This window comes from Larus michahellis, chromosome 13, assembly GCF_964199755.1.
Source record: "Larus michahellis chromosome 13, bLarMic1.1, whole genome shotgun sequence".
Classification (NCBI taxonomy): Eukaryota; Metazoa; Chordata; class Aves; order Charadriiformes; family Laridae; genus Larus; species Larus michahellis.
This window is the reverse complement of record NC_133908.1, coordinates 12005197-12027737: the sequence shown is the minus strand read 5'-3', so window position 1 is coordinate 12027737 and position 22541 is coordinate 12005197. Positions and strand designations below refer to the sequence as shown.

The 22541-nt window shown below is 38.6% G+C and overlaps 1 protein-coding gene across 6 annotated transcripts in view; it reads left to right on the top strand.

Annotated features, from left to right (window-relative positions):
* The window catches only part of IFT81 (intraflagellar transport 81), a 43555-nt gene extending 21862 nt beyond the window's left edge, over positions 1 to 21693 (top strand). For 4 of the 6 annotated variants that reach the window (XM_074605892.1, XM_074605894.1, XM_074605898.1 and 1 more), the window contains 8 exons: positions 8085 to 8234; positions 10188 to 10316; positions 11311 to 11400; positions 12462 to 12548; positions 14136 to 14207; positions 14288 to 14373; positions 19140 to 19185; positions 20134 to 21693. In XM_074605892.1, the coding sequence (XP_074461993.1) occupies positions 8085 to 8234; positions 10188 to 10316; positions 11311 to 11400; positions 12462 to 12548; positions 14136 to 14207; positions 14288 to 14373; positions 19140 to 19185; positions 20134 to 20316 (843 nt within the window). In that variant the 3' untranslated portion in view covers positions 20317 to 21693. The remainder of the gene's footprint in view (positions 1 to 8084; positions 8235 to 10187; positions 10317 to 11310; positions 11401 to 12461; positions 12549 to 14135; positions 14208 to 14287; positions 14374 to 19139; positions 19186 to 20133) is intronic. The other 2 variants (XM_074605893.1, XM_074605896.1) reach the window with 1 other exon arrangement.
* The last annotated feature ends 848 nt before the right edge of the window (positions 21694 to 22541 follow it).

Sequence of the window (22541 nt, the reverse complement as noted above, 5' to 3'; positions counted from 1 at the left end):
CACCTAATAGATTGCAATGTATATGAGGACTTAATGTTGGGCTGTCTTAACATTCCAGACTCTGAGTCAAAATAACATCAATATCACCACAATGGTATGATGGTAAATAACTAACTATAAAAGTCAACCAGACTAATGAAGGGATTTGGTGTTCGAGTGATAAGTCATGTAGATTAATTTTATTATTTGACGTATAATAAAAATCTACGTTAACATCCATGCTGTATATGATATATGATCATAAAGTATGATACCAGCAATTATCAGAAATGCAGTTAGTTCTGCTGTATTTATTACCTATAAAAGTTTTTACTTGAAAAAATCTTTCCCAGGCCTTCCTGAAGTTTAACTGCAATACGGACTTTGCCTAGCACAATCAGCATAGCTCAGGCGAAGTTACCTTTGAAGCTGTACTTATCAAAGCAGCCTTTTCTTCTTCAAAAGTTTGCAAAGAATAAGGCTGCTGCAGCTGGGTAGTGTTTTGTCAGCAAAATGCACTGACTTTTCTTAAGAGAATTTTTCTCAATTTGGGAAAAGCTTGCTAAGTGTGCTTACAGGCTGCGTCATTCTCTGACTTAATATTATCTTTTCATTCCCTCGCATATTGTCTTCATTTGCACTGCCGTCATTTATCAAGAGTAACGCTCTTTGCTTTCTTTTTCTTTGTCTGTTTCTGTGCTTTTTTTACATACTACTCAATGCAGGCAACGCCCTTTGTAGAAGGAACTCCCTTCCTGATCCCATAGGACATGCCTGCTCCACAAAAATTGGTTTTCTTTTAAAGGAGTCTTAAAGAGTAAAGGAAGTATGGAAACATGTATGTGTACACTCATGCATAAAGGCTTCCTGTGTCACACGGAATCCATGCATATTTCACATGTGCCTTCTTGCCCCTCTCCTCTTCTGTAAGCCAAGATGAAAACTACGCAGGTGGAAGCAATGCCACAGAGACTTTGAATAATTAAGATGTTGATTTCTCTTACTATGACGTACTGTGCACATTCCATAGGTCTTCCATAGGCAGCAACAATAAGAAGACTACTGCATTAGATTTCTCTCCACTACAAGGTTTTCCAGCCCCAGTGGGCATGTTGCTAGAGTCTTTGACAACTTTTTAAGTAAAAATAAAAACAGAGAACAGATAATCTGTGTTTCATGACATGTGATGGGAAAGAAGCGTTTAATTAATCAACAAGAATGCATTACCAAGACAGCAACATGTGTTTTACATTATCTGCAAATGCACTGTAAGGTAAGAAATAATTCATGTTGTGCCTGTTCTTGAGAGGGACAACATACTCTCATCCACAGAAATTCAAGGAGAACAAGGTAGGAGGGAAACCTCGAAAGGAGGAACCTCGTAAGAGGCTTAATAATGAAAAATTAAAGTTAGTTGTCTGACACAAGGAAGAGGCTCAAGACAGCAAAAAGATAAGACCTGTTTTGAACATAACCTGCGTTCCTTTTGTTCAGTCATGTTCTGCTTTTGCCTTTTATATCTTTTCAAGTCTTCATTTTGAGGAGTGAAGAATAAATGACTGAGCAATTTGGACAAAACCATCAGCTTAAAATAAGAAGTGTTTGTCTTTCCGTAAGAAGCATTTCCTGTTGTGTAAAACATTTTCTTTGCATTGGCCCAAGGAAGCCAGTGTTATACAGTCCACGTCCTGTTCTTGGTTATTTCTTCATTAGGTGTACTGCAGTGGCACTCATGGGCACCAGTGAAAAGAAGTAAAAAGTGTTTTCTACGGCTAAAAACTAGGAAAGGATTTGAATTCTTGATTATTCTGATTGCTTCTTTTTCAAAGGCCACAGATTCCTCATCTGGAAAATGGAGGTAGTGATATTTAATTCTTTTGTAAACGTCTGCTGCCAAAAATGTAGCGTAGGACCTTGGTACTGTAGTCTTCATATCTCCTTAAAGTACATGGCAAACGCATATTATAGAAACAGTCCTGCTTCAGAGTCTAGGCTGTGAGAAGCCAGGACTGATAGATGAGACAAGTAAGTTGGCAGGGAAGAGGTGATGAAGCAAGTGAAGTGAACAGGTTGTCTTTCATCAGTAAAAGTCTTGGTTCATCACTCAGCAGACAGCCTTTTCCGATAGATTTGTTTCTGATATGTTATGCTTTTAAATTTGTATTTTCTGGTTCCGTGCTCTGTTATTCCAGCATTGAGCCAATACCAAAGGAAATCTCGATTAATGTAGCGGTGAGTCACTGGCGCGATACGTGTGTTCAGTGGGGACAGACGGAGGTTGTACATTCAACCTTCACTTTGCACTCTCTGACAACCAAGAGCTTCCTTATGCCTTCTTATTGCAGTCACACACATTTTACATTTAGTTCCTCCGTTTTCAGAACGGAAGAGACGTTTTTAACAAATAGTTTTACTGTCTTACATTTAAAATGGGCTTTTAATCCTGCCACACTTAACCTATCTAAATATTACAGTTAAATCGACGAATTATTTTTCTCCTATAGCCAGTATTTCTCATCTCTGTCTCGCTTTGCTGTATCCTCCTATATCATGGCACTCACAAGACCTGGCAATCGAAGAATCAATGCCTTTCTAGCTTGTGCTCCCGTACCAGTATTTGGATCCCCAGTTGAGGTCTTCTTAGCACTTCATTCAGCGAAAGGTCAATCCTGGCTTATGTTTTTAGGTGCTAGTGTTTTGCTTTCTTCTCTAATCATAAAAAGGAATGTTACGACATTCCAGTTGGTTGGAGAGGTTGTACGGCTAGATACAGCTTAGGAGAAACAGCAAGGAACAACCAATTCATTTACATCAAGCATAAAAAGGTAGGAATAAATTGTCTGCTTCAGGGATTATGAAATCTTTTTAAGTACTTCAAACAAAGTACAATGAGCATGGGGCAAAGTTGGCAGGCTCCTAGCTGCAGCTGTCAGATCCTGAAAATTAGGGAATCAAATGTTGACACTTAGAAGGCTAGATGGTTCAATTACAAGTGATCCTAGGTAAAGCTGTGATATTTTTAGCTCTTTACACAACACATTGTACTTTCCAGAGTTCAGCGTAGGGCCCCAAGACCCTAGCCTTTCCCAAGGTATCAGAATAGAATAGCATCGTCGCTGTGCTTAGCTACAGTACTTGAAATGAATACGTTTTTGAGAACATGGCATAAAAAGTCCTATCAGTTTGTTAACAGATATGTGAAGTTTGCATATTCATTTACATAAGGAGTTTAATTTTTTTCGTACAAATGCTCATCCATGCCTACCTACCCCCTTGTAAAACAATATAAAAAATATTTCAATTTGCAAACAGAGCAAACAGTCAGTCTTGGACCATAGATCTTGTCACTTTTCCTCTAAAACTGTGCGGTCCGTCTGAATCCACCAGAAAAAGTTACCTAACTCCAAACTAGGTGGATGGAGTTTTGAGAGAGTAGCTATAAAGGAGCTCACAATTTGAACATTAAATGGTTTAAGCCAGGACCCAGGATGCATTATCCTCTCAGTTTGCTATCTTTCTCTTAACTTTTCGCTCAGGTTCTAGGTACAGTTATATTCCTGTCTGTCAAAGGCTCCTTACGCGTGAAAATAGGAGAGTAGCTGGTAGTCAAGTTGTGAGAACAGAAGTGGCAAATCCGTAGGATTCTTACAGAAGCCAGAGCTTTTTGCTGTAAGAAGTTAACCATCATTTAAGACAAATGTATGCAGTGATTCAGACAAATCTGAACTGAATTGAATGCGCTTTCAGCACCCACTGGCATGAATAAATCATCCACTTTATTGATCTGTGCATTTTCAGTGATAACTGAAAATGGGTTTTTATTATAAATATTCTGATTGATCCAAATTATTAGTAATGGCTGCTTTAATCCTTCTTTCCTGACCAGCAGCAAGCACTCCTAGAAGAGATATCCTACTTAATGCTAATGAAGAATTTTCCTGATTGATCTGCCCAACGAGCAGGCTGTAGGATACTTTCATTTTAATAGATTGAGGTAATACTGCTCGTATCTTTTAGAAGTTTGTCCTTCTTTGTATGAGTTATTAACTGTACCCAACAGTGGCTGTACTAGCTTAAATTTAGAGCCTCTTAGGAAAAAATACTGAAAATCTGTCATGATCAGGAACTTTTCCTAACTGAATTTTAATACTTTGGACAGTCTGTATCCTGTTAATTGGTCTAGTTAGAAAGTTGAAACATCTGTTCCTCAATTCTTAATAAAAATAGAGAGTCAGCTAATTTCTGTAATTATTGTGCTTATGCAAATAATTTTATTGACAAAACTATTTTATGCATTTTGGAAAAAAATACTTTTTTTACAATGAATAGTTTATTTTCTGTAGTACTTTTGTATGAAGAATATTTGGATTACTATAACACAATCAAATTGATACCGTAATCCAGAAAATGCTATTTTTAAAGATTTGACTCAAAAGTGAGGGATTAATATGGGACTTGCTCTTTTCTGAAAACAAGCTTATCCATTTTCTCCTTTAATGATAATCTTGGAATAAGAACATTGTGCAAATTTATCATGGGGCAAGTGTTAGTTTTAAGGAGACGAAATGATGGGCTGATAGGGAAAGCATAAGACTAAGCATTAGAGGAGCTGGGTTTTGATCCCAATTCGGCAATGCACTGAAGCATGTGGACAACACACTCGTGTTCTTTCCTGGAGGGGGGTAACCTGCAAGACTCCGTGTGGTCCTGGAGAAGCCATTTTAATAGCCGTGATTCGATTTTTGTTGTATTTAGAATTGCCATAATACTTACTTACTGCACAAAAGTGTGGTAAGACTTAGTCTAATGATAGCAATCTCTTTCAGACTGTAATAAATGGAGAAGCATAAAGGACTAGCATAGCTGGATTCTTTCAATAAAAACGGAACATAATGCAGGAAATCTGCCCAGGGATGCTAGGTACCTGCACGCTGCAGGACATTAAATGAGAGATCAAAGTGCTGCTTTCATTCACTCTATTTCATAATCTAGATTCCATGCTTGTTACATTACGGTCACCCGTAAAAATAGCCAAGTGAAAAAGCATAATCTTTCCTTGCTTTCATTTGGATAGTTTTTGTATCTCAGGGGGCTGTGGCTGGGCTAGCAAGCGTGGGTCTCCAGGCTTGTTTACTTTAGCTGCTAACTCAGTGCCAGCATTTGGTTCGTGTCCAGTCATTTAATCTTTGAAGCTTAAATAACTATTTGTGTTAAGTTGCTTGAGAAAGAAAAGCTTACTAGGGGACATGGCCATGAATGGTACATCACTGCGGCACTGACGGATCCCTGGGAATTCTGTAGGTTGAGCCTGCTGAGTTTCTGCGCAGGGAGCAGTTGACCTGGTCTATGGGAAAATGCTGCCGCTCAGAAACAGATTCCTTTTGGTTGGTTGACTTTAAAGTGATATGGCTAGACAATGTTGTTCTTTTGTGAACTATTTAAATTATTTAAAAGACCTTTTACCGCAGTAACATACAATTTTTTTATAGCATTTTAAGGGCTTGATTTTTCATCTACATATAGATGGGAGCATGAGATGTATGAAGCTTGAGAAGTAATGCTTATGCAAATGAAAGCACTGGATTTTGCAAGAAGCTTATTTATAATTTTTAGAAACCTATGGAATGATTCTCAGCTTTTAGGCTGAAGAAACCTAATTTTGCCATAAGATCCCTACTAGCTGCTGATTTAAGTGGAGTCAAATCTAGTAAATCCAGATCTGAATTTGGCCCTGGATCTGAGGAAGGCTCCAGTTAGTGAGATTTTGAGGAGCTCATCTCTGCTGCGTTTGGAGTCTTTTGATCTCCAAGTAGATGGAAGTCTTGTGAAAATTCTGCCAAACTATTGATTGATTTTCTACAGATGTTATAATTTTGCTGCTGTTGTTTCTATCTTGTCTTACCTTGTTTGCCGCAATAAAAGCGATGTGAAAGGTTAAGTTTGCTTTTAAAAAGCCAGCGGTTGCAACGAAAGATAGACATCCATCTCCTAAAATGAATAGGTTTCACTTTTCACTGTTAGCAACTTGTAGTTCATTTTGGATTAAATTTTTATATGTAGTCCCAACCTAATCAACTAATAATAGAACATTGGTGGAATCAGTTCTTTAATCAACAAGATTCTTTGACTTCCATTGTAAAATACATTATGCTTTGAATACTGAATATGCAAATACTCTACCTCCCACTCGAGCTATTTTCAAGACCTTAAAAGTAGCTGTAGAAATGAAGAGAATAATAGTTTGCTTTTCATCCTGGGATAAACTGACAGAAAATCGTTCCGATTTGATAGCTGTATGTGGTCACATATTAAGCAAGTTTAATCCTTTACATCAGTCTTTACTATATTCCACTGGTCAAATGAAATATCTCCATCAAGACAGGTGACGGTGCTTCCCTTAAATTTTCTTTGGTTAGTTGGAGAGATTGTATTTATACTTTTATAATTTCTTGAGGATCAGAAAAAACTAGTTATTGTCTGAGGAATAAAAAAAAAAAAGTCTTCTGTATTAACTAAGAGGACATACTTGAATTTGCTATGAAAAAGAATTAATTCTGGTAATGCTATATCGAGCGTGCCAATAATATAACAAAGACAGTGTGACAGTAAGAGAACTGCCTCCGCCGCGCAGTGCTGTGGTTTAGGTGACCTTGTCTATCCTTGTCCTAGGTATTATGCACAATGTAAAATGGTATTCCAAAGCCACACATAGTCCAATCTGCATAGAGCACATTGAGTAATTTGTGGGTTTGTTCTTTCACCAAAAACGTTTATAGCTTTTGGCTTTAAAAATAGTTCTGGAGCATAGCAAGAGAGAAGCAGCTTTGGCCTAGATATTGCACAGGATGGCAGATGAACAGGGTTGATTTCATTTTGGGCATTTTGCCCAGGACACTTTTTATAGAACATACAGTTACTCTGGGGGTTCTTAGGCTGTGGTCACATTGGTTTTTTTGGATTTATTCTTTAGAAGGGAGAGGCATAATTTTGCAAAAAAGAAAAATTAATGTAAATTTCAAAATCCAAGTTCTTCTATGTTTGAGTTTTAAGCTTGTATCATTGGTAGGGGGGCTCCTGTTTTCTCCTTGGGGCTGCCTGCTTTATGCTCGCTCTGCACACGCTGAACCCCTCCTCCTCAAGTAACATCCTGAAGCCTGTTCTTACATCATTTACTCTAATAGATTTTATTTGCTTTCCATCCCTGGGTCTGAATGCATTTTTGAGCTGTGACTGGCGTGTTCCTCACAGCTCACATAAAATATAAGAATAAGAGCTAGGCCTGTTTGACAGATGGAAAACATTAAGGCAAGGAAAAATATTACATGTTTGTTTCAACACCTGATATTTCATATGTTACAAACTGAGCACACATGGATTCGTATGTAAATTAGCTAAATCTGTTGATCTGTAAGGATATGTATTATTTTGCTTTGTCTTTAATAAAAATATAAATTCTCCAGTACTTTAGATTTTGAGTGAAATATATATTGTATTTCTCTGCTTCTGTGCAAGGACTCTGCTTTTATTTTCCTGTTTTTAAAAACTTGTCCAATTATATCAGTTAGTTCTGCAAGAGTCAAGGGAGTAGAACAACAAATATTATCTATTGAGAACTAGCATTTCAAAAAAATGCCTTTTTTAGTCTTTTCCCATGCCCTCTTCCAGTTTTTCTGCACTTTCTTATCATGTTTCTCTGTCTGCAAAGCTCTTTGTGGCTACACACGGCTGATCTGGTGCTCTGTTACAAGTGCAAACTACTATTACATTAACTTTTTTATTATCCGTGATTCTCAGAACATTTTGCAAAGAGTAATTACTTTTCCAACTGCCAAATGGTGGTGAGTAAAACCAGGTGATCTCACACATCACAAATGAGTGAGCTGGGACAGAAAGCAATAGAGCTGGTTTTCTTGCTCTCAGTCAGTGAACAAATGCAGAGCTGAAAATAAATAGAGCCTGGGAATCCTGAATTCCAGTCCTCTGTTCTAAACACTTAATCTTCAGTACGCAGTCCAAACAGGATAATTACATTTTCTATAGCAAGTCTGTGATAAGGCCCTTCTTTGCTTTAAGTTAAATGATATTTCTGTTCTCTCTCATTCCAGTTTAAACACTATGTTAATAAGCTCCGGAGCAAGAACACATTTTATAAAAAGAAGCGCCTGGAAATAGCAGAAATTACAGCTGAGTATGGTATCCTCCAGAGGACGGAAGAACTTCTAAAACAGCGCCACGAGGCTATTCAGCAGCAGTTGGTAATACAAGCATTTACTGCTCCCACGGCCCATCACCCTTCCTTCCCTGATAACAGCTGTAGAATAAGATGGATGTTGTTTTGTTAGATTCTAATGTATATCACCCTCAGCTCTCCTGCTGTCCTTGGTAAAAGAGTCATTAGGGTATAGAATTTATTTTTGTCTGCGACTATGCTAAGCTGCTGTACTTTCTGTTCAGCAACTGTTTCTTACAGGCGGTCACGACTGTTTTGCAATTTCTTTTTAGACTGAGGGGCTTGACCCTGCTTTCTAAAGTCAATGGTAAATCTTCACTAACTCCAGTTAGAGCAAGGCTGGATACTTAAATTAGTTTTTGGTATCCACATACGCTCTGAAAATTATCAACAGCAAGTAGGCTTCAAGTTACTGCTGCAAAATACATAGGAAAAGTATTTAAGAAAAGAGTGGTCAGGAAGGAAACATTCTAACCTCAGAATATTTAGAAGAAAATGTGTTTCACAGTAAGTGAAAAATTTAAAAGTGGATGAATGCTTTTTCTAAGCCAGAACAGCAGGAGAAGGATTTCAGCTAAGCATAGCTGTAAGCGTCCAAGGAATATGCATGCATCCCAAATGCAAAGACATTCCCTTTTTAGTTCACAAAAATCTACTGCTGTATTTTCTTCCAATACCAATATTCTTGTTCTTAAAATATTTTAGGTTTATTTACTTTGGTTTTTTTATATGTACATATTTTGCATTTTTAAACATGAAAGTATTTGCCTTATTAAAATAAAATTGAAAGTGTGAAAATACATGGGGTAGGCTTTGGAAAGATACACGTGGATGCAGTGGATGATGTCATGCTGTTTCAAGACGGCATTCATTGTTTAATTAAAAATAAACCCAGAACTGCTGCCTGGGTAGAAAGAAGCACTGAAGCAGTGGGCTCAGAGCTTTTTCTCGTGATTGCTACTCAGCGAGAAGGAAGGTGTGTGGATGTGTCTTTTCACAGCAGGATAACTCACGTCCACTCCTTGTCTCACAGGAAAACAGCAGAGACAAAGCACTCGAAGTTTTTCTGTGAAGTGGCTACACGTGGTCAACAGTGTGTTCTCGTTCAAGTCTGACCTTTTCTAAACTACCCTGTAGTAAAACTACGGAGCTTTGAGTTCATAAAGTTCTTACCACCAGATGACAACACACACGCTTTTTCCCCATAGAATCAAATATACTTTTTCTCGCCCTGGGCATAACGCCCTGTCAGACTACGCGCTGCCGTTAATGTCTACAGAATGCTCCCATTGTGGTAGCGGTTGCTATGAGTAGAGACAAATATTTTCTTAAACATATGGTTGTAAAAGGTTTTTGAGGATAATGGACTTGGAGTTCATGGATATATGGTGCTTTTAAGAATGGATGTTCCACTTTTTAGCAAATTGTAGATGCTTTAATCAACGCTTAGCTTTCAGATTACAGAAAATACCCTCCTTACATCCTTAATGAGCAAGCATTGCTAAAGACCATTACATCAACATGTAATTAAATGTAAAGTTTATGTAATGTAATGCTAGAACTTGATAAGATGGTATTAGTATTTATATAATGAATAGAATACTTACTTAGTTTTCCTTGACAGTTGTTTAAAAAAATATTTAGCTATATCTTCAGATTAAGCATCTGGATTTTACATATTGAATTTCTTCAGAGCCTGACCTAAAGCCCACTTGACTTTGTGGAGACTTTCTGTTAATGTCATTGGGCACTGGATGACCGGATACTGTATTTACAGGAAGTTGTTATTTTCCTACTGTACAGGCACTAGATAAAAAGTTAGTTGGTCTGGCAGCTAGAGTATTAATCACTTTTAAAACAAATTGATTGGAGTACTTACCTTTTCTGCTTTCTTACAATATTTTGGCTCAATGAGGGAACTTGCGCTGTTACCTGATTAACAGACTCACATTCAGCATTTATTTTTTTGTGCCTGCAGCAATCTATTGAAGACAAGAAAGGCATTTCTGGATATAGTTACACCCAGGAGGAGCTGGAAAGAGTATCTGCAGTAAAGAGTGAAATGGATGAAATGAAAGGCCGAACACTAGATAACATGTCTGAAATGGTGATTTTTGTCTTAAGCTATTGTATTTCCTCAGTGTATAAACACAAGCTTAATGTTTTTGTTTGGGTTTTTAATCTTCTTTTAATCTATGGTTTTATATATACATATATATGTGTATATATATTAAAAAAAATTCAAACAGTATACATCTGCAAAGGTAATCTTGAAACAGTTTACTAAAATGGGTATTCTTGCACATTATTTGAAAGAGATGAATGGTTTGAATCTTTAACAGAATCTTTTTGTAAAATGCTTGTAAATCACTGGAGTTAAGCGTTTGTTAAAAAAAAATACTTCATATGCCTAAAGAGCTAAATATCTTGTCTTTTTTCTCTGCAGCCTAATTTTTAATTGCCCTTAGATCTCTTGTGTTTTTATTTAACTTCCCACATAGCCATAGAAGCAAGACAAAATTTGAATTTCTAATTTGAAAATATTATAAAAGAGCAAAAAGCAAAATAGCATTCTTTGAAATCATTAGGGCACTTCTAAAATAAAGTGGTATAATTAAAACAGGATGACTCTCAAATAGAAAGCTAGATCGAATTTGAATTTTCAGTATAAATAAGTGACTCTATTTTAGCATTTTCAAACTTTACTTAACCTATGCAGGGTATTTTTGGTATTTGTTTTCTTAAGGATTTCTCCCTTTCTCTCAGTCCACCTCTATGCAACTCCTTCATTTTCCCCTTCTCCTTAAGCTTTTTAGGTGTCTGGGACGTAGGCTCTCTTCTGGACTTCTCTATGATGTTCTCAGTTAAAAAAATGGGAGCAGAATTTGTCTCATTTGTGGTAATGACCCCACTGCAATATGGGCTCTTTCCCTTTGTTAAACCGGCCTGAACTTGTGTTATATTAGATGTAGTCCAGGCTTCATCACAGGTTTTGTTCTCTCTATGTTTTGGTTTTCTTCTCTTTCTTTTCACATTCCTAATTATATAAATGTACTATTAGTATCATAGTGTTAATGTAGAGTATTTTGTCCCTCTGTCAGGTGAAAAAACTGAACACTATGGTGGCAGAGAAGAAGGCAAGCCTAGCTCCTGTTATCAAAGAACTGAGACAGTTGCGTCAGAAGTGCCAGGTTAGTAGAAACACTTCTCTCATTCTATGTAAATAAAGTCAGAAACACAAATGAGTCTGATTTACAGCTCTCTGCAGCGCTGTACAAGGACACAATCAACTCTTAAGGATAGCTGGAAATAGCAGAATGGGTCGACAGTGATTTCCAACAGGCAACCTGTAAAAGCCTGGAATTCGTAAAAGCTGACAGTGCAGGCACAAAATCAGGCTGAAAATGTTGTCCTTTATAGCAATTAAAAAAAATCACTACACCAGGGGAAAATTTAAAAAAAACGCCATCATTCATAACTATAGGAAAGTTAGTTTTCAAGTTGGTTTCAGAGGCTTTTCTGCATCTCAGCACTAATGATCTCAACTAACACTCTCCTTTTTAAATGCATTGCAAATACTGTCTCATCCAAACAGTTGAATACATTGATCCAAGGCCTATATTAGTCTGTAGGAATGACAGATTTATCTATTTGTTTTCAGAATTTTATAGAGAGCTGAAAAAAAAAGCCATTCAGGTCCACAGCTGCTATAAGTTGGCTCATTACCATAGAAGTAAATAGAGCTATCCATTTATCTGTCAACTGAATTTCCAGAAAACTTGTAATAGTTCTATTAAAAGAATAGTTCTCTTAATACTTGTAATAGTTCTGTTAAAAGTGTCAGCAAATGAAATCCAGCTAAGGTGTTTGTTGTGTACAATTAGAAAGCTGGCTCTTCATAGGTAGCGAATACATTAATCCTTTCTTCATCTCCGTTTTTATAATCGTTTTTCCTTCTTGCAAACACTGCCCTATTAACCTACCACATTAAAGCTATGGATGTGGCTGTAAAGAGGAAATTTGCATGCTATGTTGTGGTGTATACAGCTGATCCTCCAGTATGCGAGTGGAGGCTAGTGGCTTCCCCGTGTGTAATAATACCCGTGTGCCCGCGAGGTTTATGTAAGTGTCTGTGAGTGTGCCAGTAGCTGAGGTCGATGTGTGAGACCGACAAGAACACAGTCTGCCTGAATGTCACATGTCAGTCAACTGAAGAGTTCATTTATGTACCCTTTTGCCCTTTTCACATAAGGAATTAACTCAAGAATGTGATGAAAAAAAAATCCAATACGACAGTTGTGCAGCGGGGTTAGAGAGCAATCGCTCTACGCTGGAACAGGTAAGATGGTGGCTTGTTCCTGCTTATTAATAAAGCTGCGCAACATGTTAATCACTTGGGTACAATATTTTCCCTGCCTTCCCTCTGGATATGGAAAGTACAAATCCACTTCAGGTGGAAATGAGTCAGTGGTGATCCACTACTATGCAAATCATGCCCGAAGCTGCTGCGGAGCAGCTACACTCGCACACATCTGCTCTGAATAGCAGCAAGTGAACCCGGTGGTACATCAGTCCATCCACCGATGTCCGGCTTCAATCAGCAAGGATATTGTAAAAGAAGATGCACCTGCCAGAAACCCTGCTGACCTAGATAGTATCTGTTAGGAAAGAATTTGACCATAAAATAAGGATTAACTTATTAAGACAAATCTTTATATGCGTTTAGCAGATTCATTAAATGAGCAACCAATCCAATGGATAATAAATACACTGAAATTGATGGCAAGGATACCTCATTAAATGTCACTGTCTTGTATTCTTGAATACAACAGTTTTTTACAAATACAATCATACAGGTACAGCTAAGAGCTTGTATGTATGTAGTTTATGCGTTGCTTGAACTATAGCACTTTTAGGAAGGGAGGTACTTAAACCAGCACAATCCTTTAAGGTGTGGACAGTATTAATATGTTTATATGAATCTGCTTTATCTCACCAGATCACCTTCTGTGAATTTTGTCCGGACTTGATTTTTCAAGGCCTTGCCCGTGTAAGGAATATATTTCAAAATAAAAAAGGCGTACATTTAAAGTGTGGGAGGATACATAGATAATTCTTTTCCTGCACTAAAAGTACCTTTGTATGGCTTAGTCCAAGCAAAATAAAAAGAATCCACAGACGAACCTACTATGAAGTAGACCTTCCATAAGAACTATTTTACAATAGCAATCAAGGCTTTTTTTCTTGGCAGACAAATCTTAGCAATTTTCTAACGCATGATGACAATCACATGCACTGATTAAGCTGGACGCAACTGTCAGCAAACTCTTGCAGCTGAACAGTAGAATTCAGTTTTCCAGCTGATGGTCTGAAAATCCCATGGTGACAGAGCTTTGGAGTTGACAACTGCGACCCTGAGTGCATGAATTCCATTTGGATTATTAGGTTTTTTGGTAGGGACCATTTAGAGATGGGACTAACCCACTATCTCCATACTCATCAACATAATTATTGATTGCTAATTAACATACTATTAGTATGTCTGTAGCTTCTAACATACGTTTTGCGGATGTTCCAGGAGATGCTTATTCACAACTGTATTTAGCGCTTAAGATGTGCTTGGGAACAAGAGCCTTGGCAGCACTTGTGAAGTGTCTGTTAGAAGTCCGTCATATTAATAAACACCTATTAACAGTCATTTAGCATCTCTAACGGTGACTGAAGCTGCAAATCTAAAAAAAATCAGTTGTCTTTCACTTTATAATTTGGAGTTTACAGAAGTCTTTTTTAGAAACATTTAAGAAATTATCAATTCAGTATTATGCCCGTTTCAATTACTGACTGTCATGGTTTAGATAGCAACACAGGGCATCTCCGGTGGCCTTTCAGTTACGATGTCCTTTAAAATTTTATTCTTATACTACAGGAAGTGAAAGGACTTTTTGAAGAGTGTGCTCAGGAAGAAAGCAACTACCATTATATTAACTGCATGAAAAGGGTAAGATCACAAGAGGGACCAAATTGTTCATTGGGACATGAAATAGGAATTATATTTTTTAATAATGTATTTCTTTATAGAATCTAGAAATACAGCTGCAGCGTGCTAAAGAAGAAATGAAGGCGTACGTCTCCCCAGACCCACAGGAGAGACGGAAGGCAATTAGGTAATATATTAACATGTTTTCTTTGTGTTAACTTGGGGACATTCATAAACTGAAGTTGAAGTTAGGAATTTTCTCACTGGCATTTGAACTGGAGGAGTTCACCTGATAAATTTAGAAACACTATAATAATCTAAAAATAAGTATCTCGAATTCCAGTATATACTGCTGTAAACCTATGAGTTCTCTCAGACATACCAAAAGATTTTCCCTTCCTGCTGGAGATTATAGGCCCCAGATAGCGGTTTTGCCTTGCAGCCCCTGTTGGCACAAGCTCAGAGAAGCTGTGCTTCGCTACGTCCTGCAGGAAGTGTGGCTCTACCAGACATAATGCCTCTGCCAAGGTTCCCCCTGAGACTCCAGCATGCAGAAGGTCTACCACCTCTCAGAGAGCAGCCTTATGCTGCCCTCCAGATTCTGGGCATTTCTTGGAAATCTTCTTTCAGATGTAATAGCTATGACCATCACTGATCCAGGAACGGAGGAGTGCATATACTTGTCCTAAACGGATTTTGGTTTGGTCCTATTTGCAGTTCTTACTGGAGGTAGAATGAATACTGTTCTGCACCATCACACTAACCTTTGTCTTTACACTCAATTTAATTCACTCCAATATAAAGATAGTTTCTTCATCCTGTGAGTTTTTTCAGGATGCCTTGCCTTTGCCTGCTAGGGAGAGAAGCAGAAAAGGTTACGAATTGAGCTGATGATTTTTTTTGGTGCAGTTTTCCATTTTAAACGATGCAGTCCTCCCAAAGATTGAAATGTTCTCTGAGAACGAGATATTTTGGATTAATTATCTGTGCTAAGAAGTCTAAACATTACCATGTCATACAGAGTTTTTTGCACTTTACTGTATACTAAATATTTTTGTAAAAGTATCCAGTTTAAAATTTTGTATATGTTCAATCTTCAGGCAGTAAAGTCAACAAGCCGGTTCATCAAAATTAAACATCAGGAAAATCCCAAACAAAACGTTTATAATTTTCATTTGGTCAAACTGTCGAAATGTTATTCTGTTTTTTATTCTTCGTAATTACTTTTTCAAAATTCCAGAATTCTGTATAAAATAGAAATTTTGTTTTCTAGTGAGTTTTATCTTTGACCCAAAAAAAATTTCTTAGATCCTAGCTGCCAGCAAAATAAACAAACTTAAATTGTTGTCACTAGTTTTACAAAGTGGTCTTTGGCTTTCACACCATAGTATCTATCGGTCAGGAAAATATTTATCAAAACGGTAGTTTTAAAATTCCTGGTTGCTGGGCTTGATCAAGGGTCTTTTTGTTTAATTTTTTAATGAATGCAATAAGTGAAAAACACTCTCATGTTTTGAAAGCAGGATTGCGTCTCCTTAAAGGTGTAGTCATTGCTGTACCAAGCGATCTCCACCAAGTAGATAAGTTTTAGTTCAGAGCAGAGGGGGCATCAGCTCTGCCTTACACCTCCCCATCTCACAGTCTGCATCAATCACCATTCCCACAGCTTGCTTAATTTCTTGGGCTTTAAAAAGCCACAGCAATAGAGTTCTTTGATGTGAGGCCTTTTCCTAGATTTCTGCATTTGTATGTCAGAGACAGGACAGATTGTTGCTTGAGATCTGTGTAATCTTTCATGTCGGAGCTGTGGTTCACATACAGGCTTCTGTACAATGTGCCAAAATGCTTCACAGAATTGTCCCATTCACAAAACAATTTAAAAATATGACTGAGTGGCAAAGCAAAGATAGAACTGCTTAATTCGATAATTAATAATAACGCTACATTCCATTTGAAAGCTTCACATCCAACATGCTGACATCACAACAGGAAAAGAGACACAGTAGTTCCTGTCACTTCTTAAAGGAGATGGAAGAATAAATTAATTTCCCAAGATACCTGTCCTCTTAGGATTTTTTACCTTTCAGAATAATTTCTGGACCTTTCTGTTGTAGTGGCAGCAACAAGGGAAGTACCATTAGTTGGTAGTATACGTAATCAAATGTCATTCAGATTCACCAGAGGCAATTTTTTCACTCATTGCAAAGTGGAGTAAAAAAAGGCAGTAGCTGGCCACTAAGATGTTTATGGGCTCTGGAATGGGGCCGTTGACAGGGATAGCATTGTGTCAAACCGAGAGAGAAAACTCCAGGGATTCCCTCAGGAGACACTGAGAGGTGAGGTCTTCTTTCTCCATCAGATCTCTCATGAACTAGAAGTTGTCCCGATGCACGTTGCGCTGGTATCAGTGGAGCAGCATCTCCCGCGGTTCTAGAACATGAGGCAGCAGTCGCTAGGAAATGAAGGGCTAGATTAATATCCATCACAGAGACCTTCTGCAAGGATCTAAGGCACGAAAATATTTAAACACTATGTGGCAAATAATGTAGGAAAAATAAGAGTAAGAAAAGATTCAAAACTACTAATGTTAGGGTGGGAGAAGAAAAGGACGATGAGATAAATGTAAGTGGAGCCTGAGAAGCCTCTTACTCCATCTCACAAAATAATGGAAGGCTGTAGAAAAGAAAAGACTCGTCTAATGAAAGACGATGAAACAGCAAAATTAAGCAGAAGGATGAAAAGAGAAGTGGCTGTGAGAAAAATCTTAGTGATGATGTGAATATTCATTAGTATGAAAGGCAAGAGAGCTCGGCCAAGCAGCTGAGGAAGTGTGGTCAGGCAGCAGGCACTGTCCTTTTATGGCCTCGCAGGGAAGGGGAGGGTCTGAGTTTATTCACAGATGCTGAGCAAAAAAACTGCTCCAACTCCAATACTTGTGAAATGAGCATCCACAATGTGAGTAGTCACATAGACGAGCCGTCAAAGCCAAATGCTGGAATTAAGCCTGAGCCCAGCTATGTAATTCCAGGTATGGCGAGGAGAATGTGGAGGGAGCATTACCACTCTCTCCGCGGTCCCTGCTTCCCTTGCTGACTGCGGGCACAGAAGCTGGGGAAATTATCCCTCTCGCAGTGACTATACACATTTTTGACCTTCTGTAAGAGGTCACAGACCCGTCACATGTAAATGAATTACAACGAAGTACAACATAGACATCTTTGCAAAATATAAAATGAGAGGATAAATTTTTTTTCTAGATGTCCTTTTAGAATGTGAATGTATTTTTCAGCAGTCGCTGGAATGTAAACGGAGTAAAAATGAACCGTAAATAGAACAGCACTTTCCTAACAACATATTGAACAAAAAATGTCTTAATTCTGCCCCTCTTTATTGAATATAAACTCTCTGTTCCGTGGAGTCACTTCTTAGGAATGTGAAAAGTTAATTTTCTTCTCTAAAAATAGAAAGTTGTGGGGTTTTTAATGAAGTTATTAAGTTGCATTCTTTCCAGTCATCATTATAAATAGTAAAGAAAAACCTTATTAGGAAAGACATCTAATCTTCTGATGATTACTTTGAAAACTCTACTTAAAAAGAAAAAGTATGTTCTTAAGGTCAAATGTGCGTGAACATGTGCTGTGTGCCGGTGGAAATAAGAAGATTCCCTGTGGTTTTGCATCTCCTTGGTTTGATGAGGATTGCTAGGGATGGGCTGTGCGGCACAGCACTTGGAGCAGCCTCAGGATTGCTCTGATTTGTTCTAGCTAGAATTGTCCGAGAGTGAGAGGTCCTAAAATGATCCAGCTTCATTCCTTGCACGTCCATTCTGCAGGGAGTATGGCAGGCAGGACCAGGTGGCCAGGGGCCCAAGTGCTCCAGTCGAAAGCCCGGAGTACTTAGCAGACGTGGAAGGAATATAAGAAACACAATGCCTTGGTTCGACACGGCTGCTCACCACGCTCTAGCAAACATTCACGCGCTGTATCGTGAAGGCTGATATTTCTTTCTGGAAATTAGGATTTCTCTATGCAATGTTCTTTTACCCTGAGCGATTTGGAAAGTTCTTTAGATGAGCTGCGTTATTTTCTAGTCCACTAGCAAACTCTCAACCTCTAAGTGTACCTGCTGCACATGAAGTATAATAACTGATTAATTTTTTTTCAAGTGAATCCCTGAAAAGATTTATTTTTTTATTATCACGTTTCAAAAAAAATCTAAAACAAGTATATAATAACGTATCGGAATCCTGCTGTTATGCATATTATATTGTCAGGTTTCACGTATCAAGTTTGCACGTCATAAAGCGATCCAGCCACTTGTTACAGACAAAGGTGTACAGCCAAGACTTTTAATAATGAATGTCAACAGTTATGCTTCTAAGCCTATATTTAGGCACCTAAATGCGACGGCTGTTTTCTGAAAGTGAGGAACGCACAGAGGTTCCATTGCAGTCATTGGATTTGTTAAACCTGGGGTGAAATACTATTCCCCTTCGTTCCTGTATTTTCCCACTCATTCTAACGCTACAGTCACGGCAATTAAGGGCTGTGGATTTGTAAACTCTGACGCTTGTACAAATGAGGCCCCTGGCTGACCTCAGAATATCACCAGGATAAATGCATTATTAAAAAGGGATCAAGTACGTCTTATCTTAAATGATCTTGCTCTTGTCTTCAAGCTGGCAGGAGCAGTAATCCTGCCTGCTTCAAAAATGTAAGAGAACTGATCCAGTCTCACTTTTCCCGACTGCACAACTGAGAGAATCAGAGAGATCTGATCCTTGATCTCAAGGGATATGTCATCCAATGGCAAAAAGGTTTCTTCATGCTTCCTCCCCTATCTCACTTATGAACCTCCCAATGCTTTCATAATTTTCCATGTTTCCATCATTATTCTGTCCTGTTACATAGAACCAAATAAAATCATAATAAAATTATTGTATATTTCCTTTAGAGAACAGTATACACGAATGATCCTTGAACAAGAAAACCTTGGGAAGGTAAGAATAAGCTTTTAACTTGTAAAAACATTGTACAGTTCATATTTCTGTGGGGCTTATTACCAAAGGCTACGGTCAGTCTTTTATAAAAAGCGTATTGCAGCCTACAAAGAAAATTCCATTACTGCTGGCATTGGTAACTAATACCCTGAGAAGAGATCATGCTCGCTCTTCAGGGCTTGATTTCCTGCAGAGTATAGCATGAGCCGCCTGTAAAGGACAGTCAAACAGCTTAACGTGACAGCACATTCCCTGAAAACCATTTGGATAAGAAACTGAAACATGGGCATAACAAACTGTGACAGCTCAGATTTTATGTTGTATATAAAGCAACCCGTTGAAGACAATAAATTTTGAGCCTGTCAGTCTTATCACTGTTACTAAAGGCCAGGGGATCATCAGCGCAGCAGTGTTAAACAAAAGCAGTTGTCCATTTTTAATCTTGTATGAAGCTCAGATCAGCGTGGACGAGGTTAGGCTTACCGATTCACGCTAAACGTCTTTCTTTTATTAGTTTCCTTTTTCTGAGTGCGTCTGTGAGTGATTTGTACAGGTTTGGGCTGCCACTATTAATAATCAGTAGCGGGTTTCATTGTAAAACATTAATTTCATATTTATCCTATCATGATATGAATCCATTGCAGCTCGCAACATGATACTGCAAGAGCTCTGTATGGAAATGAACTCAGAATTTTAGCATAACTTCTCAAATAGATCAGACGATTATTTAGACAGTTTTAAAACATTGAAATAATTGTCAATCCATACAACGCACATATCTGAGTCCCAGGTGTTACTGCATTTATCACTTGCAAGGAGTGTTATCATCTCGAACAAAATAACATTTCAGTAGCATATGAAGATCCTTGTCATTCCAAGCTGCCTAGGTGAGCAAGTTTTGTGGCGTATAACTGTTCCAAAAATCTAATATTTTTGTATTTTTAACAGAAATTACGAGAGAAGCAGAAAGCTGTACGGGAGAGTCACGGGCCAAATATGAAGCAAATTAAAATGTGGCAGGATTTTGAGCAGTTAATGGAATGTAAGAGAGAATGTTTTCTGAAACAACAAAATCAAACAGCCATTGGTCAAGTCATTCAGGAAGGAGGTAAAGACAGGCTTGTATTATGAATTCTTCCTGCTACCAACATAAAGCAGGAAGACGCTGTGTTGGCTTCCTAAAGGTAACCTCTTACTAAATATTGTTGCTTTCATTATTTCTATGTAAATTTTTTTGTACATTATTTGGTTTTGGTGGATAAACAAAGAGCAACTAACCACTCTGCGAAGCTTTTCCTCTGTCGTTTCAGTGACAACGTACCGTGGTTAAGGGGGAGGTCTGTTATGGGAGCTGCACTAGGGTGAACCTCATCGTAAATCTTTGGTTTATGAGGCTGGGAATGGCACGCATCTGCAGAGAGATCAAAGGAAAAGAAATCCTTCTCTAGGGTCACAGAAAACTTAGGTAATTGCTCTGTTCCTTACTCTGTATCACTAAGGTTACATTTTTGCAAGGCCTGGGACTTGATGTTGTATAATTGTGGCCCTCCTGGCTTGGCCCTCTCCTTCCCCATTGTCTTTGTTCACCTAGTGTGACTGACAAGAATGGAGCCATTTTCGCTGTGAGCTGCACAGACCTTGCCTGCACACTCCTAGTCAGACTTTCCTTGCATGGTTGAATTAAACTGATTGTGCTTCCAGGAGACAGTTCATTGCTACAGCGTCAGGAGTAGGTTCTGAGAACAATTACTTGGACTCTAAGATTTTTTTTTTCCATTATCTTTCGTTGTTGTTTTTAACAAATGTGTTTTCCTTGCACATATACCTTCTTCTGTTTTTTCTGAGTTGCCCATGAGAAAGTGTAAGCGGTGGTCGACCAAAGGCTTTCTCCACTGTGGACATTTTATGCTGTTTTGTCTGTGCAGCGTGGTTCCAAAGGGGTTACACTACCCAAAGAGGGTCATCCAGGGATGGAGGGTTATTGATGGGTGTAAATGTGGCGCAGTGGCTGTTGCATACGTTAGGGTATGTAAAACAGGTAGATAGGCAAGGCTGCCCTGTGCTCTGGCTTTGACCTGTGAGCAACTCTCCTTGTCCTTAAAATTGCGTCACAAGACCGAGAGCTGACCCAGGGGAAGAGGAATGTAGGTGCGGCTTGAAACCGTCCCTCACGCTTCATCATTTCGGATGAGTGCTTTTTAGCCACAGTGAAGGATCAGAAGCAGAGAGATAAGTCTACGGGACCAGAACTCCTGCTATTCTTCTTTAGTCTCTTGGCTTATTGAATTTCTAGATAGGGGTTTTTTTTAGCTTTTCCTGCCTGACGTAAAATGTCTTTTCAGGACATAAAAAATAATTTTGCTTTCTCTGGTACCTAACTATGAGATCTGCTGCTGTTTTCTATATCAAGAGAGAGTATGGTAATTATATAGTTCCTAGTTTGCCTTTGCATTAAATACACTTGTTAACAGAACTAAAATAAAACCTGATGACTATGTTTTGACTGTATGGTGGTGGTGGTTTTTGTTTGGTTTTTTTTACATTTCTTAGGTGAAAGAAGGCAAATGATTAGTGACAAGTAGCTTGCTGGGCCACAGGCAAAGGAGGTTCGAATGGGTCATTTAATGACATTTATTTCGGATGCCCCCAAAGGGTTCAAAACTGCAGCGTGTGTGTAAGGAGTGGGTCTCAGATCCATAGATTCCCGGGACATCCTCATGTAAGCCCTCCCACACTGCTGAATAGCTGAAGATAGTCTTTCTCAACAGCTGCACACTGATCTTTCCCAGGCCAAGGAGAAGCAGCATGTTTTCCCCTACGCACGTTTTCAGGGAGCGTGGAAGGAAGGCTGTTGCGCAGGACACAGGCACAGGTAGATCTGGCTGGGGTGGGGAGATGGTGCAGCGTTGCCACCACCCGCTGCTTGCAGGAGTTGATTCCCCTACACAGCAGGAGAATGGGCTTTAGTAAGGCATAGGAGGGAGACCATATTGATCAGGAAGGGAGAAGCTCAGGAAAAGGACGTATGCAGACTCTATAGCGTGGGCACAGCCACCTCCAGAGACGCCTACGCATCTTCTCCCTGCCGGCCCTGTACCGTTATTACCAGACTTCACCTGCGCTGCACTGTAGGGCCCGTTGATCTGAAGAACGTTATGGTAGTCGTATACCTGGACTCCTAAAGGAGGGGTTTGCTGAATTCTTGCCAGCAATAGTAAAATAACACAGACAGCTAGCTATGAGACATCCCGAAAACAGGGGATAATCACCAAAAATGGACATTTAAGTTCCTTGGATTCAGCCTATGGTTCAGAGTCAGCAGACAGGGCAGGGATAAAGGGGATTTTTATATACTT